The sequence below is a fragment of the Cyprinodon tularosa genome, unplaced genomic scaffold (assembly GCF_016077235.1).
Source record: "Cyprinodon tularosa strain WSP-4 unplaced genomic scaffold, ASM1607723v1 ctg211, whole genome shotgun sequence".
Lineage (NCBI taxonomy): Eukaryota > Metazoa > Chordata > Actinopteri > Cyprinodontiformes > Cyprinodontidae > Cyprinodon > Cyprinodon tularosa.
Window position 1 is genome coordinate 804,546 of NW_024038781.1, and position 13,435 is coordinate 817,980.

General features: G+C 39.2%; 1 protein-coding gene across 1 annotated transcript; it reads right to left on the reverse strand.

Annotated features, from left to right (window-relative positions):
- Positions 1–340: 340 nt before the first annotated feature.
- LOC119783840 (vomeronasal type-2 receptor 1) lies at positions 341–12,248 on the reverse strand. The gene is made up of 14 exons (XM_038285534.1): positions 11,978–12,248; positions 9,746–10,037; positions 9,421–9,663; positions 9,133–9,324; positions 8,061–8,186; positions 7,793–7,977; positions 7,434–7,554; positions 7,124–7,351; positions 6,904–7,027; positions 5,109–5,269; positions 3,773–3,968; positions 3,465–3,700; positions 3,111–3,310; positions 341–1,201 (listed from the first exon to the last, which is right to left on the reverse strand). The coding sequence occupies exons 1-14, from the start codon at positions 12,193–12,195 to the stop codon at positions 880–882; spliced, it is 2,844 nt and encodes a 947-aa protein (XP_038141462.1). The 5' UTR covers positions 12,196–12,248; the 3' UTR covers positions 341–879.
- Positions 12,249–13,435: the final 1,187 nt, after the last annotated feature.

Below are 13,435 nucleotides of genomic sequence, written 5' to 3' on the forward strand. Positions count from 1 at the left end.
TCTTAACAGTGTTCTGCTCAGTGTAACATTTCTCAAATTTAAGTGGACCAAAAAGAAGCACAATAAAGGTTAACATCGGTCAAGCTTTTAAATCTTGGTGCTCCCATAAAAAAGCAAAGGGACTCAGTAACCATGCAGAGGTTGCATTTTTCCTCCTAGTGGGGTAAAGTAAATGTTTGCCAAAGCAATAGCATTGGCAGACCCTGCAAACAACTGCAAATAATAAAAAATGGAAATAGGGTGTTTTAGCATGAGTGCATCACTTACTCGCTGGGAGGAGTTAAATTTGTAGCTATCCCCCTTAACAAAAGACATTTTCCTTTTTTTTTTCTTGAGAATTTTATTCACTTTAAACTTTAATCTATAAATCTGCTAAAATCAAAACACCATATTCTGTCTTAAATAACAGAATCACTCACTTCTACATATAGTTGGGTTCAGAATGAAAGACAGGAAAACAAAATGTATTGCTTTAGATGAAAGATAGATGAGAAAATCACATATTACAATGATTATGAATACAATTATGACATACATATATATGTATATATAATAGACTGTAAAACCTACAGAAGTTAATAAATATAAAAGAAACATCTTAGTGAAAATATCTTCTCCAAATGATACAATATAAAAGCATCTAGTTCTAATTTAGAATAGTTTTGCACTAAAAAGTAAATTTGAAAGAAAAGATACATCTTTAAATAAATTGTATTGAAAGAGCTAAAGTTTTAGGACAGGAGAAAGACATTATTTCGTTTCAAATAGATATTTTAGAAATGCTTTCAGCAAATTTAAAACAAATATATCTAGAATAGGAAGACACATTTATTATTTATTATTCTTAGAACTTTCTTCCTGATTATTTTAGTTTCCCGGCTAATCATCGATAGCCGTGGATGCAAATGATGCATTGATTTCAGTTCCAGCTGTAGCAAGAGAAGCCGACGTTCCAGTGAAGGAGCTGTCTTTGGGTTTGGGCCTGGGCTTCATCAGCTCCTCTTTGTTGCGTTCAGGTTTGACCAGGAGAACGTAGCACTTGGGAAGGAAGATGCAGCTGAGCAGGCCAAAGCTGGAAGCTAGAATGGCAAAAATCTGGACGGCAACCATAAACTTTCCTCGTGTGCTGAGGTAAGCCGGGACAAAGGAAATCCAGACGATGAAGAAGACCAGCATGCCAAAGGTCATACACTTGGCTTCGCTGAAAAAAAAAAATCAATAAAAACATGCATAACAACCAAAGAGAGGAACAGGAAAGGCAACCCTCATTGAATGTTTCATTATAGTGTCTAATAATAACAAACCACCATGTAGTTCTTGAAGGTATCAAAAAACACAAAGTGGAATTAAGTCAAGAGGAAATCTTACATGCCTTTCAAAAATATTAAACAAAATTCAAGCAAACACTGCATTTAGTGTTGAGGGGTCCTCATGGGAGATTTGATGAATAGCTTCTTTAAAGATCATAATTATACACGAAGATGCATTAATGGGAAAAATTGTAACGAGGGTTAGATGTCCTTTGCAGCCTTTAACATGTTTTTATTCAGTCCCAAAATGTATTCCCCAACAAAGAAAATCCTTATAAAAGCATGACACTGCAACCACAATGTTTCTTATGACTTCATTCCAGCTGTTGCTACTTTCCATTAGATATCCCTTTCTTTAAATTGCACATCTACTGTTATTTTTCCTTGCAAACCTTGCATAAAGGCCAGATTTCAAGGGTTCTATAGAAATTTTAGCTCTCACAGATTCTGAGCTGTGGAACTCTGCAACTCCTCCAGAGCTAGAATGGACCTCTTGACCTTTATTTTTTTAATTAATTAATAAATCTCCTCACTCTGTGTTTTAGTTTTAGGTTTTCAGTCATGTCTCATTAGGTTTGCAGTTATTCCCACCATTTTTGGATGATTCACTGAAAAAGGATGAGTGATTTTGAGTGATCCAAAGAGTGATTTTGCCCCTGATTAAAACTAAGTAAAAGTCATTTAAGGCAAGGCAAGTTCATTTAGTTAGTTAATTTAGTACAAGGATGATTCAAAGTGCTTTACATGAATTAAACAATAAAATCTGAATAAAAGCACAAAAAAAGATAAAAAATATTATAAAAGCAGGTAGTAAAACATATAAAACACCTGGACCACAACCTTAAACTAATAATACCTCAGTTAACCGTTTAAATTCAACAGTCAAAGACAGTTCTAAACAAAACCAATAGGTTTTTAACTTTGACTTTAAAAAGTTAAAAAGGCTTTCAGCACTTTCCAGTCTTGTGGGAGTTTGTTTCAGATCAGTGGAGCATGGGAACTAAATGCTGCTTCTCCTTGTTTGGTTCTAGTTCTGGGTGGACAGAGTAGGCTGGAACTAAAAGACCTGAGCGGTCTGGGAGGTTGATGCACTGATAACACATCTGTTATGTATTTGGGAATCTATTTAGAGCTGCAAAATATTACATTACTTTTTAATAAAACCCAACCCAATATTTATGTTAAATATCTACTTAAAGAAATCTTTTGCCAAATAAACCAACAGTTATTTTGTATCTTTAGCTTAAAAAAGAAAAATGTAAAGCATAAAACAACTCATAAAAATGAAGCATGGAGTTTCTAAAACAGGATATCATGAGATGTGAAAAAAAAAGATAATATAATAAGAAAATATATTTAAAAAAAATTAAGCTTCTAAAGCATATTTGTTAATATAGTATATTATTTAGTTCTTCATATCATTTTTCCCCATTGTTGAGAGCCATTATAGAGGGTCCAAAGAGCCATATGCTGCTCTGGAGCCACAGGTTGTAGACCCCTGACTTAGACTATTGATCATAATTTAAACTATACGCTTTGCCTCTTGAGCTTCAGAACATAAACCTCTTAGGCATCTGGTTGGACTAGTTTCTATCCAAAAGGACGATGGACATGCAAATGCATGCCATACTCTTTAAACTTTACTTTTTTCTTGATCTTTAATGAGTTATCCAGGTAAAATGCATTGGAGGATCTAGTCGTAACATCAGAAATTGTAGAAAGGTTCAAAGGGGTATCAAGGACTTCATTTATAACCTCAAAACATATATCTTTTTCATAACTAAGCTCTGAGATACATACCTGAAGTGGTCTTCCAGTTTGCGGGCAGTAAAGGCAAAAATGAAAGCCAGCAGAGCCAGCAGGATGTCATACGCAAAGATGCAGCAGATGAAGATGACAGAGCCTTCGTCGCACTCAAGAATGATCTTTATATTCTGAGCAGCGGTGTTCTTCACGGGGTGTGGAGGGAGGATGATGAGCCAAAGCGTGCATGCTACAGCCTAGATAGAGGGAGGATAGTTTCTTTGGGTTTTTGTTCTGCTCAGATAACAGAGTTGTTTATCATATTCCCTTTTGTATTTAGTTTTCTACACTTGTTTTGATCTCATGTGACTGTTTATGTTTTATCTTTGTTATTTTCTTAATATTGCTCACCTGTATTAATGTTGCCACAGCAGCCATTGCCCTCTGGTGACCAAAGGTGAGAGTGTCAACCTCAGGTTTATCCAAAGCACCTGTGTCATTGTTGATGGAGCTGTTTACTATCACATCAGGACTGCCGCTGCTTGCTGCTGCTTCAGCTGCAGCTTTTGCAGCTTTGGCAGCTGCCTTGGCTTTGGCCCCGGCTTTTTTCAGAGCTCGAGCTCTTAGCATTAACAAGGCTGCCTTACCTGGAGGAAAGAAAAAGATCAAGGCACAATGCATATCAGAAGATAAATAATAAATCTATGCTGTTTACTAACCCATAATGCAGGAAAGGCATAGAGCAAAGCCGAGAGCTAAAGCTACTTGGCTGGTCATGCAGCTCCAGTTTTGAGGCTCTCCGAGGAAGACGATGGAGCAAAGGAAGGTTACCACCAGAGATAAGAGTAGCAGGAAGCTCAACAGGGGATCATTGGCCTTCACCAGAGGGGTTCCAATGTGCATCAAAAACACCACCTTGTAGAAGAAATTTTAGGGTTAAAGTTTTTGCTGGAACTGTATATTAAAAGATTATTTGCTTCCTCACTGGCTGATTCTGAATCAGATTAAACTTCATTTGTTAAGTATTTCTAAAATTATTTTATGGCTAAATTACACTGAGAGAACATTTTCAGAGGATTTTCTTTTTTTTTCTGCAAATTCAGAGGTTCACATAAGATTACTAGGCCTCTATATAATCCAAGTAAGCCCAGATGAAGGTGACATAATTGAACTTCTAATAGATTATTCACAATAAAATGTACTTGTAGGCAAATCTTCAAATGCTCAGCTTACTTGTGTGACATCACAGAAAAATAAAACAACTCAGGAAGAGAATGGTGGACCTCAACAACTATGGCTCATCCTTGGTTATAATTTCTAGATGGCTGAGGTGCTACATGCATCTGTTCAAACAATAATATGCAAATATAAACAAAATGGAAACCATTTTACTGTTCAGCAAGGAGTTCTATACTGTAAAGATTTAAGCATTGAGAACAGCATAAATGCAAAAGGCTCAGTGAAAACACCATGATAATTGTGAAATATAGGCATCATGTTGGGTTTTCTGTTTTGCATAGAAGTACTAGTGTCCTGCATTACACAGATGGTATCACGAGGAGTGAAAATGGTGTGGAGAAATTCAAAGAAAAAAAATCTTAAGACATCAGTTAAATATTTAAAGCTTGGGATAAAGGGTTAATGAACCTTAGCATGCCGCTAAATTAGTCACAATTTGCAAGATGGTGTTTAAACCGAATCAGTTACTCTGGTTCTGTTAAGAGAAATTAATAAATTCCAACAAACTGTTGTACAGTATATTCAGCACTATTTATGAATTTTAAAACTGTTTCCCAAATTCTATGATATGAATATACTTCGAAATTTGAAGAAAGTACTAAAACATTCCCTGAAAAATGTTCTCTCTCACATATAGGCTCACCAGAGTATAATCCAGATATAAAATTACAAACATTTTTCCATACCATATAATATATGGTTAGAATTAGGAAAAACACTATTGTTTTCAACCTCTTCATTCATGCCCATTTCGTACAATGTATGTAAACATTTTATCCATAGATGTTTTGGTTTTCTCTGTAATACGACTCTCACCCCAACAGCTATGGTTATTAAAGCTCCAAATGCAGAGATGACTATCAAGGTAATTCCAAGCGGTTCTCCAAAAGCAAGGAACTCAATGATTTTAGGCACACAGGCATCATGGGCGTCATTGGACCAGTCATCTCCAGTACACAGGATGCATTCACGGGCATCTGTCAAAGAAAGAACAAGACATTTAGAGAATTACAAAGGTAAGCAGGCAGCAGCACATTAAGCACATTAGAATAATTAATTTCCACTTCCAAAAGAAAATGGCAGAATGAACACAAGAAAATACTTTTATTTCACAAAAAAGAGGAGATTTATCAGGCAAACATATACAAAAATGACTCCGCTTGATAAAATTCTAGTAGAGCAGCTGAACGTGTTTATAGGAACTAAATGAGGAAGTATTAAAGGTTTTAAGGGCATAAGAAGAAACATGAAACAACTGTAACAAAACACAAATGTCTGTTGATAATATTTGTTAGAATTTAACACACACCTATTATGAGCAGCCTACAATTTGGGGAATTGAAATGTTTAAGGGTAAAGGTATGTCAAAGGTTTCCACATATTTAATGGACTGTTTTTTTAGTCTAATTTTTAAAATCCATATAAGTTTACCATATTTAACAAAATATGCTGTTTTAAGTGTACAAATTCCTGTTTGTTTGACAGCACTGGTTTCCACCGTTTTATTGTCATTACACTGTCACAAGTACAGAGCAACAAAATGAATTTGTTGCCAAAGCAGGCATTAGTGTGAAGGGTTTTGCGCTAGGAACCACACTGGCAGCTAATTCCCCCCCAGCTGGGATACGAACCTGAAACTTTAGCTAGACGGCTGCTAATAATTGAATTTTATTGATCTCACATTGGAGAAATGTACCTCTGCATTTAACCCATCCCCTTGGCGAGCAGTGGGCTGCCATTGTGGGGAGCAGTGTGGGGTTAAGAGTCTTGCTTAGAGAGCCAGAGTGGCAGTCTGTGGGACTGGGGCTCAAACTCAGAACCTCAGGATTACAAACTCTATGCCTCCCCACTGACTGATTTGGATTATACTGGAGAAATTAATGAGAAATTGTAATAGAAATATGTAATAGAAATAGAAAAATGTAAATGCAGATCTTTAACAGTAAAATTTAATTTATACAAGAAGGGAAAGTATTCTGGAGTAACTTGTAAATAATGACAGATTGTAAGATTATCAGTTGAAATAAAAAAATGTGATTCAAGTTGTGATGTAGCAGTCATCAAATTAAAGGATATTGGGTATCAGGAATACATTGACTACAAGACATCACATTGATGAGGGAGAGTGGTAATGTTTTTTTGGGGAGTGGCGGCCAAGTGGTTAGGGCATTGCACTTGGAATATAGAGGTTCTGAGTTCAAGCCCCACTCCCACAGACTGCCACACTGGGTCCCTTAGTGAAGCAAAAGACTCTTAACCCCACACTGCTCCCTGGGCGCCACACAATGGAAGCCAACTGTTCCCCAAGGGGATGGGTTAAATGCAGAGAGTTAATTTCGTTGCTCTGTACCTGTGACAGCGTAATGACAACAAAAATTAGAAAAAAAACAAAAAACTATAGTAATGCTTTCAGAGTAGACCAACCAATGTGAAAAACTCCACTTGTGACTAGAGGAGTGGGTAAATAGCAACCCAGTACTACGCCAGAAACACCTTAATAGCTAAAGGGGATTTAACCAATATGAGTTAAGGTGTATTTATATATTTATCCATATATATTATTTTCAGAAACCTAAAAATGGTAACAAAAATTGGTAAGGTGCACACTGACTTGTGGTGTTACTGATTTCTCCATCTGCACATGGGATGCAGTCAAAGCAACAGACGGGCTCCCCCTGCCGGATCCCCTTTCTCGTGCCAGGCTGACAGTCCTCACTGCACACTGACCGAGGAGGCTTGGGCACACATAGGAGACAACTTTAGTTACCGTAACACAACAAAAATATGGCTTAACTTTAATTGCTGTACTAACCGTTATATAACCGACTGACCTCCAGTTCCTCATTGTTCCAAACAATGGAGTCATTGCTTATGTGCATCCTCTCCTCTGGAGAGGCTGATCCGTTGTAGTGTCCCACCGTGACATAAGATATCTCTCCATTACCGTTCACTTGCCAGTTAATGATGTCATAGAAGCCCTCTATGTCACCGTCCTCAAAGTAGATCACCTCTCCCGTATTAGGCATTGTGTAACGCACGTTTTTCACATAATACATCAGCTGTGGAAGACAAAGTGGTGAGTTATGAGGACAATTAATACCACATAGTACAGTGAGATCTGTAATATCTATATAAGCCTACCTGCCAGGGCTCAAAATTTGTGATGTTGGCACAGGTCCCTCCAACAAATGGGCCTTTTCCTTCTTCACAGTGTTCCAGGTTGTGTAAGGCGTTGGCCACAGCATACACTGCTTTGTAAACACTGTGGAAACCATTTTTATTCCTTAATGTATTTTTTATCCAATACAAATTTTAAATAAACAGAATCCATTATTTATCAACTGTAAAATATCTTACTCGTAGGTCACCCAACAAAGGTTGTGTAAAAATCTTAGTATGAACACAGTAGCAGAATTAGTTAAAGAGGGGAAAAAGGTGGAGTGAGGACATTACAAGCATCAGTGAGTCCTTTAATGGTCGCTTGCGCTGTGGTTACTGACCTGTAAGTGATTCTTAACTGAGAGACGTCAGAGTAGGTATTATTGAGCTGAGCCACATTCTCACTGCCAGTGCACAGACCATCTGGTAACCCCTTCACTGTTCTGGCCAGTGTGCCGTTCACCTCCTTGGCTCTCGTTTTGGCCTTTTTCAGGGCTTTGCTATAGTCCAGTGTGCAGTTAAATAGCTAGAACATGTAATTAACATAAAAAATGATATGTCACATGGCCTGTTTTTAAGTTTCTTGCATCAACTTTAATTTAAACACACCGTCTCCCAGAATTCCTCTGTTAGGGCATCTGCATAAGGATCCAGATCCAACAGATGGCGCTGAAGACCCGGAATGTCTGCCTTTTTCACCCCAAAGCCGAGGGTACCGGACATGACTGAGTTCACCTTGTTTAAAAAACAAAACAAAAAAAAATTAAAGGACAGTTCCTAACTTCTGATGTGGGCTTGAGAGTTTTAATCAGTTAGCATCTAACTCAGGGGTCTTCAACATTTTCAAGGCCAAGGACCCCCAAACTGATGGTGAGATGGTGAGACCACATACATGGGTGGTGCAATTAACCCCTGCATCACAATTGTTGATATTTTAAACAATTATTGCCTGTGATAATATCTATGTAGGATGCAAGTAGTTACCTATTTCTGTCCTGCATGTGTCTACAAGAATTGACCTGAAACGGATGTCCTTTGGTTTGGGAGTATAAATGTATTGTTTTGTAATTCTAGGGTGGGCCTCAGTTTTATTTCTCCCCACAACATTTATAGCATTATCATTAAGACTTTGAAAACATAATTTATTTATTTTTTTGTGTGCTCTACACCTTGAAATAAACCTTAAACCATCAATGTACAGAACAGATGCTCCCTGATACCCCTGCTTTTTACTTCATCTTCTCTTCAATTCAGGAAGTTACGCCTGCAGGAACTACTCTAGATGTTCTATTCTCAGACTATGTTTCATAGAGTAGGATCAACACCTGCTATTTTTCATTTTCCTTTGAGAAATTCAATAGCTTCTGTGTAAATAATAAAAAAGCAACCAGTCATGATTTAAAGCTTTCTTGAAAAGTATTTGCATTAAAAAAGGCCATAATATTTTGATATAAAAGTTGATTAAAGGCTGTAAAAGTCTGTTGGCCTCTTTTTAGGATAATCTATTGGCTTTATCCTGCAGGCTAATCTGGGTTTATATTTTCCACATGCATGTAAGATAACAAATATTTCCAACGTTTCAACAGAACTTTCTATCTCTTATCCTGTTTGACCACTTTGATCAAACTAAGCCATATCTTCATTTAATAAGTTAAATGCCAGCTACTAACTTATATCTCACCCCAGGCTGGTTGATGAGAGCAGAAGTGACCCAGGCCTCGCTGGCGATCCAGGTGCGGTTTGTCACATTGTGGCGGAGAAGTTCGCCGATGAGAGGACTAAGGTCCACGTCTGACGAGAAAACCACGATGATCTTGGCTGTTGACTCAACCACTGTTTGAACGATGCTCTGGATGGCCTCCGGTGAGTTCACCTAAAGTGTAGACAAAGAACTAAATTCAGGACACCACACTGATCCGGCTGAAGGTTTTGTGGTGCAGAGACTGATAATATGAAGGAATAGGTCTACCTTAGGCAGAGTTTCAGAGAAGGAAATACAGACTCCAGCTTCCTCCACCTGCTCTTTGAAGTCCTTGATGCCATATTTACCATAATCATCATCAGCAGCGATGGTGCCTACCCAGGTCCAGCCAAATTGAAGCACCAGCTGGGCCATAGCGGTGGACTGGTGCAGGTCATTAGGAATGGTTCTTATGAAGGTGGGGAACTGGAACTTATTGTTCAGTGCAGAACATGTTGAGGAGTAGCTGACCTACAGAAATGAGCAGCAACTATTTGTTATCCTTTTCTCCATTTCTCTCCTCTTTCTCTACGATTCTGACACTCATCAGTACCTGTGGAAAATGGTAGAGCCCCAGTATTCTGGCTGTGGCAATGGATAGATCAGAACCCCCGGCCCCCACTAGAGTGGCAAGAGGTGGCCCGTTACCACAGCGGTAGTTTGGTACTGCTTCATCTTGTCCCGTCAAGTAGGTCAGGGTTCCCTCCACAGCCTTAGAGATGGTGAAGCAGGAGTCATAGATAACATAACCCAGGTCAGTGTTGGGGAGCAGGTCATCCCTCTGGTTGATTTCATTGATAGCGAACAGCATGGTCTGCGTCCAGCGGAAGGTCCGAAAATTAAATCTGGAATGGTAGGAAAGTAGCACATTAATAGAGAGAGGGTCAGGCCAGGGGAACGGCAAGGTGAGTCACTACTCAGGGTCTCCAAACCAACAGTTGAACCAAGGTGGCCTAAAACTGCCACACAAATCAGGCAAGAAAAATGTTTCCACAGCTATGGAAAAAATCTACAAAGACGACACAACCAGCCGTTCCAGTGACTGTCAAACAGAAAATATTTAAATCCCAATGCTTGGACTTCTGGCTTATTATCTATCAAAGTACTAATGAGGAAATGTGGACCTAAGATGTTTTTATTACTAGTAGATTTTTTAAATATAACCCCTAAATGTTCGGGACAATCAAACAATTTTTAATTAGTCCAGTTTATTCTGAGTTTCTGAACCACAGCCAAATAATCAAACAGACTGGATTTCGATACCGGTCACTATAAGCCACCTCCTGTACATGGATGACATCAAGCTATATGCTAAGAGTATGCAAGACATCGACCCACTAATCTACACCACTAGAATCTACAGAGGGGACATTGGAATGGGATTCAGGCTGGAGAAATGTGGCTGGATGATGACCAGGACGGGGGAGGTAATCCACACAGAGTTGATCACACTCCCAGAAGAAGGAATAACAAATGTAGAAGAGAGCTACAGTACAAATGGCAACCACCAAAAAATGCCACAAGGAAAGCTGCAACAGACAAATACCTGCAACTAGTAAGGCAGGTTCTTAGAAGTCAGCTCAGTAGTAAGAACGAAGTACAGACAATCAACAGCTATGCCTTGTCAGTAATCAGATACCCCGATGGGATAATAAGTTGGCCCAAGGAAGAAATTCAGGCCACTGATGTTTAAACACAAAAGCTACTCACCACGCGATGGAGGTTCCAGCCCAACTCCAGTATCCACAGTCTAAACATTAAACACAAAGGAGGCAGCAGAGGCCTCGTGAGCGTCAGAGACACCATTGAAGATAAAACATCCAAGCTCCAAGAATACATCAAGAAGATGGCCCCAAGGGATGAAGCACTTAATGAATGTCTCATTCAGTGGAAGCTGGAAGAGAAGAAACTGGAGAAACCACCATGGGAGGAAAAAACCCTGTATGGGATTTTCGCTGTATGGCAGGGGTCTTCAACGTTTTCCAGGCCAATGACGCCAAAACTGATGGCGAGATGGGGTTCTGAGTTCAAACACCACTCCCATAGACTACTACTCTGGATCCCTGACCAAGAGACCATTAACCCACACTGCTCCCAGAGCGCTGCACAATGGCATCCCATTGCTCCCCAAGGCAATGGATTAAATGCAGAGAGTGGATTTCATTGCTCTGTGCTTGTGACAGTGTAATGACAATAAAAAGCTGGGAGAATCCATCACAGAAGGGTGTAAGATACTGACAGTAAAGGAACACATGGAATGCCATAACCAAGGGGCTGGCATAGTGTACAGAAACCTGCAACTAGTGTACAGAAACATCTGTGCAGAATACAAATTGGAAACCCCCAAGTCAAAATGGGAGCCACCTCCAAAGGCCACAGACAAAATAGCTGTGGCCAAACAAGAGGACATTGCTATCCTTGATAAGCAGCAGAGGACGACCATAGCGACTGATGTGGCCATCTCAAAACGGGGGACAGAGGAACATGAGAAATTGGTGAAATACCAAGGGCTCAGGGAAGGTCTAGAAAAAGCCTGAAAGGTGAAAGCAATACTGGGCAATACTACTCAAATTACGCAGTAAAAGCCTGTTTTTATAATAGCCTGACTAATACAGCTAATTGGCCCCAGAGGTCCCGGTGACTGTTATGTCAAGGAGTGAGATTACCTAAAGGTAGTTGATCTTTGAAATATATTAGCTTTGACTAATTCAGCTGATTGCTAAAACCTATACAGTTAATTGTAAAGAAAATTGACAATGAGAAGATTAAAAGTGGTCCTACTCACCCATCACAACCTGAGGAGACTGGTAGTTTGGAAGTGTTGCCATCGTTGGAAGCGACACGCATGTGTACAGGAAACATCCCCCCGATGACCACCCTCTTCTTCTCTACATTCTTGTAGCCGTTCAGGTTGAACTTGGCCTTCAGTTTGCAAGTGGATACGGCCCAAAGAGGTTTGTACACAAGGAAAAGGCAAAACAATCCAAGCAAGAAGCCTCTCATTTTCACACTTTGTGAATGTTGAACAGAGTCAGGAGATCTATCTCTCTCTGTCTCTCTCTCTTCACAGCAGTAAAGAAGTGAGCATCACTCTGTGACAGGTGTCTCATTTGTCCTCTGGGGAGAAGAGCAGCAAAGGTAGCCTTGCAGATTTAATGGAGTAAAACAAAAACACACCAACAGCAGATAAATGATGAGTCATTTGACTTTAGCCGTTTGGACTATAATAAAAGTACAACTTATATAATTTTTTTTTAAACTCCCACCACCATGAATCATAGAACAGCTTTTTAATCAATTGTAGATTTAAAATGTCCCAGACTTATTTTTGAACATTTCTAACTGTATCCAGGAGATTTAGCATAAATGCACATTTCAGGGTTTGATTATTTCCAAGAAACATGATACATTTTCATTTCATCCCCTAGTCCCCATCGTTTCACTGCTGTAAATATGCTTCATTATTCTGTGCAAACTGCCACAGGCGGCCCACTAATTATCAGATGCGTGTGGTGACTTGTTAGTTACATCCAATGTTACATTTAAAACTGCTCTGAGATCAGCCCAGGTCCCCAGAGTTCTGGTTGGCAGTGTGATGGACCTGTTTGCTCTTGTCTCACAGTCTGGGGAGCTACACACACCTGAACCTCCAGCAGACAAAAGCACATCGGCCGAACATGTTCAGCTATCAACAATATGGTGAAGGGTCGATAAAGGAAACATCTGACATTCTTCCTAAATGTAGAACTTTGCAAAGTTCTCAACATCTTTGGCTTCTTCAGCACCTCACTGTCCATGCCAAATTAAAACAGTGTCCATCAAATTAGCCATTAAAAAAATAGTTGTTTTCCAGATTACTTCATCAGTCCTTTAATTTGGCTGAATTTTGATCCACCGTCTTGCTTCAGTTTATTCAGGTGTGCTGGAATTTGTTTGACGGTTTGATCACAAGATTTCAGGCAGTTTGAACTTTGATTAGGCCATTGCAACACTGCTCAGTCATTTTGCTGCTGTGCTCTAAAACAATCCTGTTGATGAATATATATTTATCCAATGGACAGATGGTCACACGCCTCACTAGAACATGGTGCTATAGGAAGGAGTGTGGTTGGTTTAAGTACTATATACTAAGTGGGATCTGTGGCTGCAGAATAAGCAGAGAATCATCACTCATCCCCGTTTCGTCCAACAATATGAGATTTTTATGGTGTTTGCCCTAGTTTTTCCCCAAGAATAAATTGAT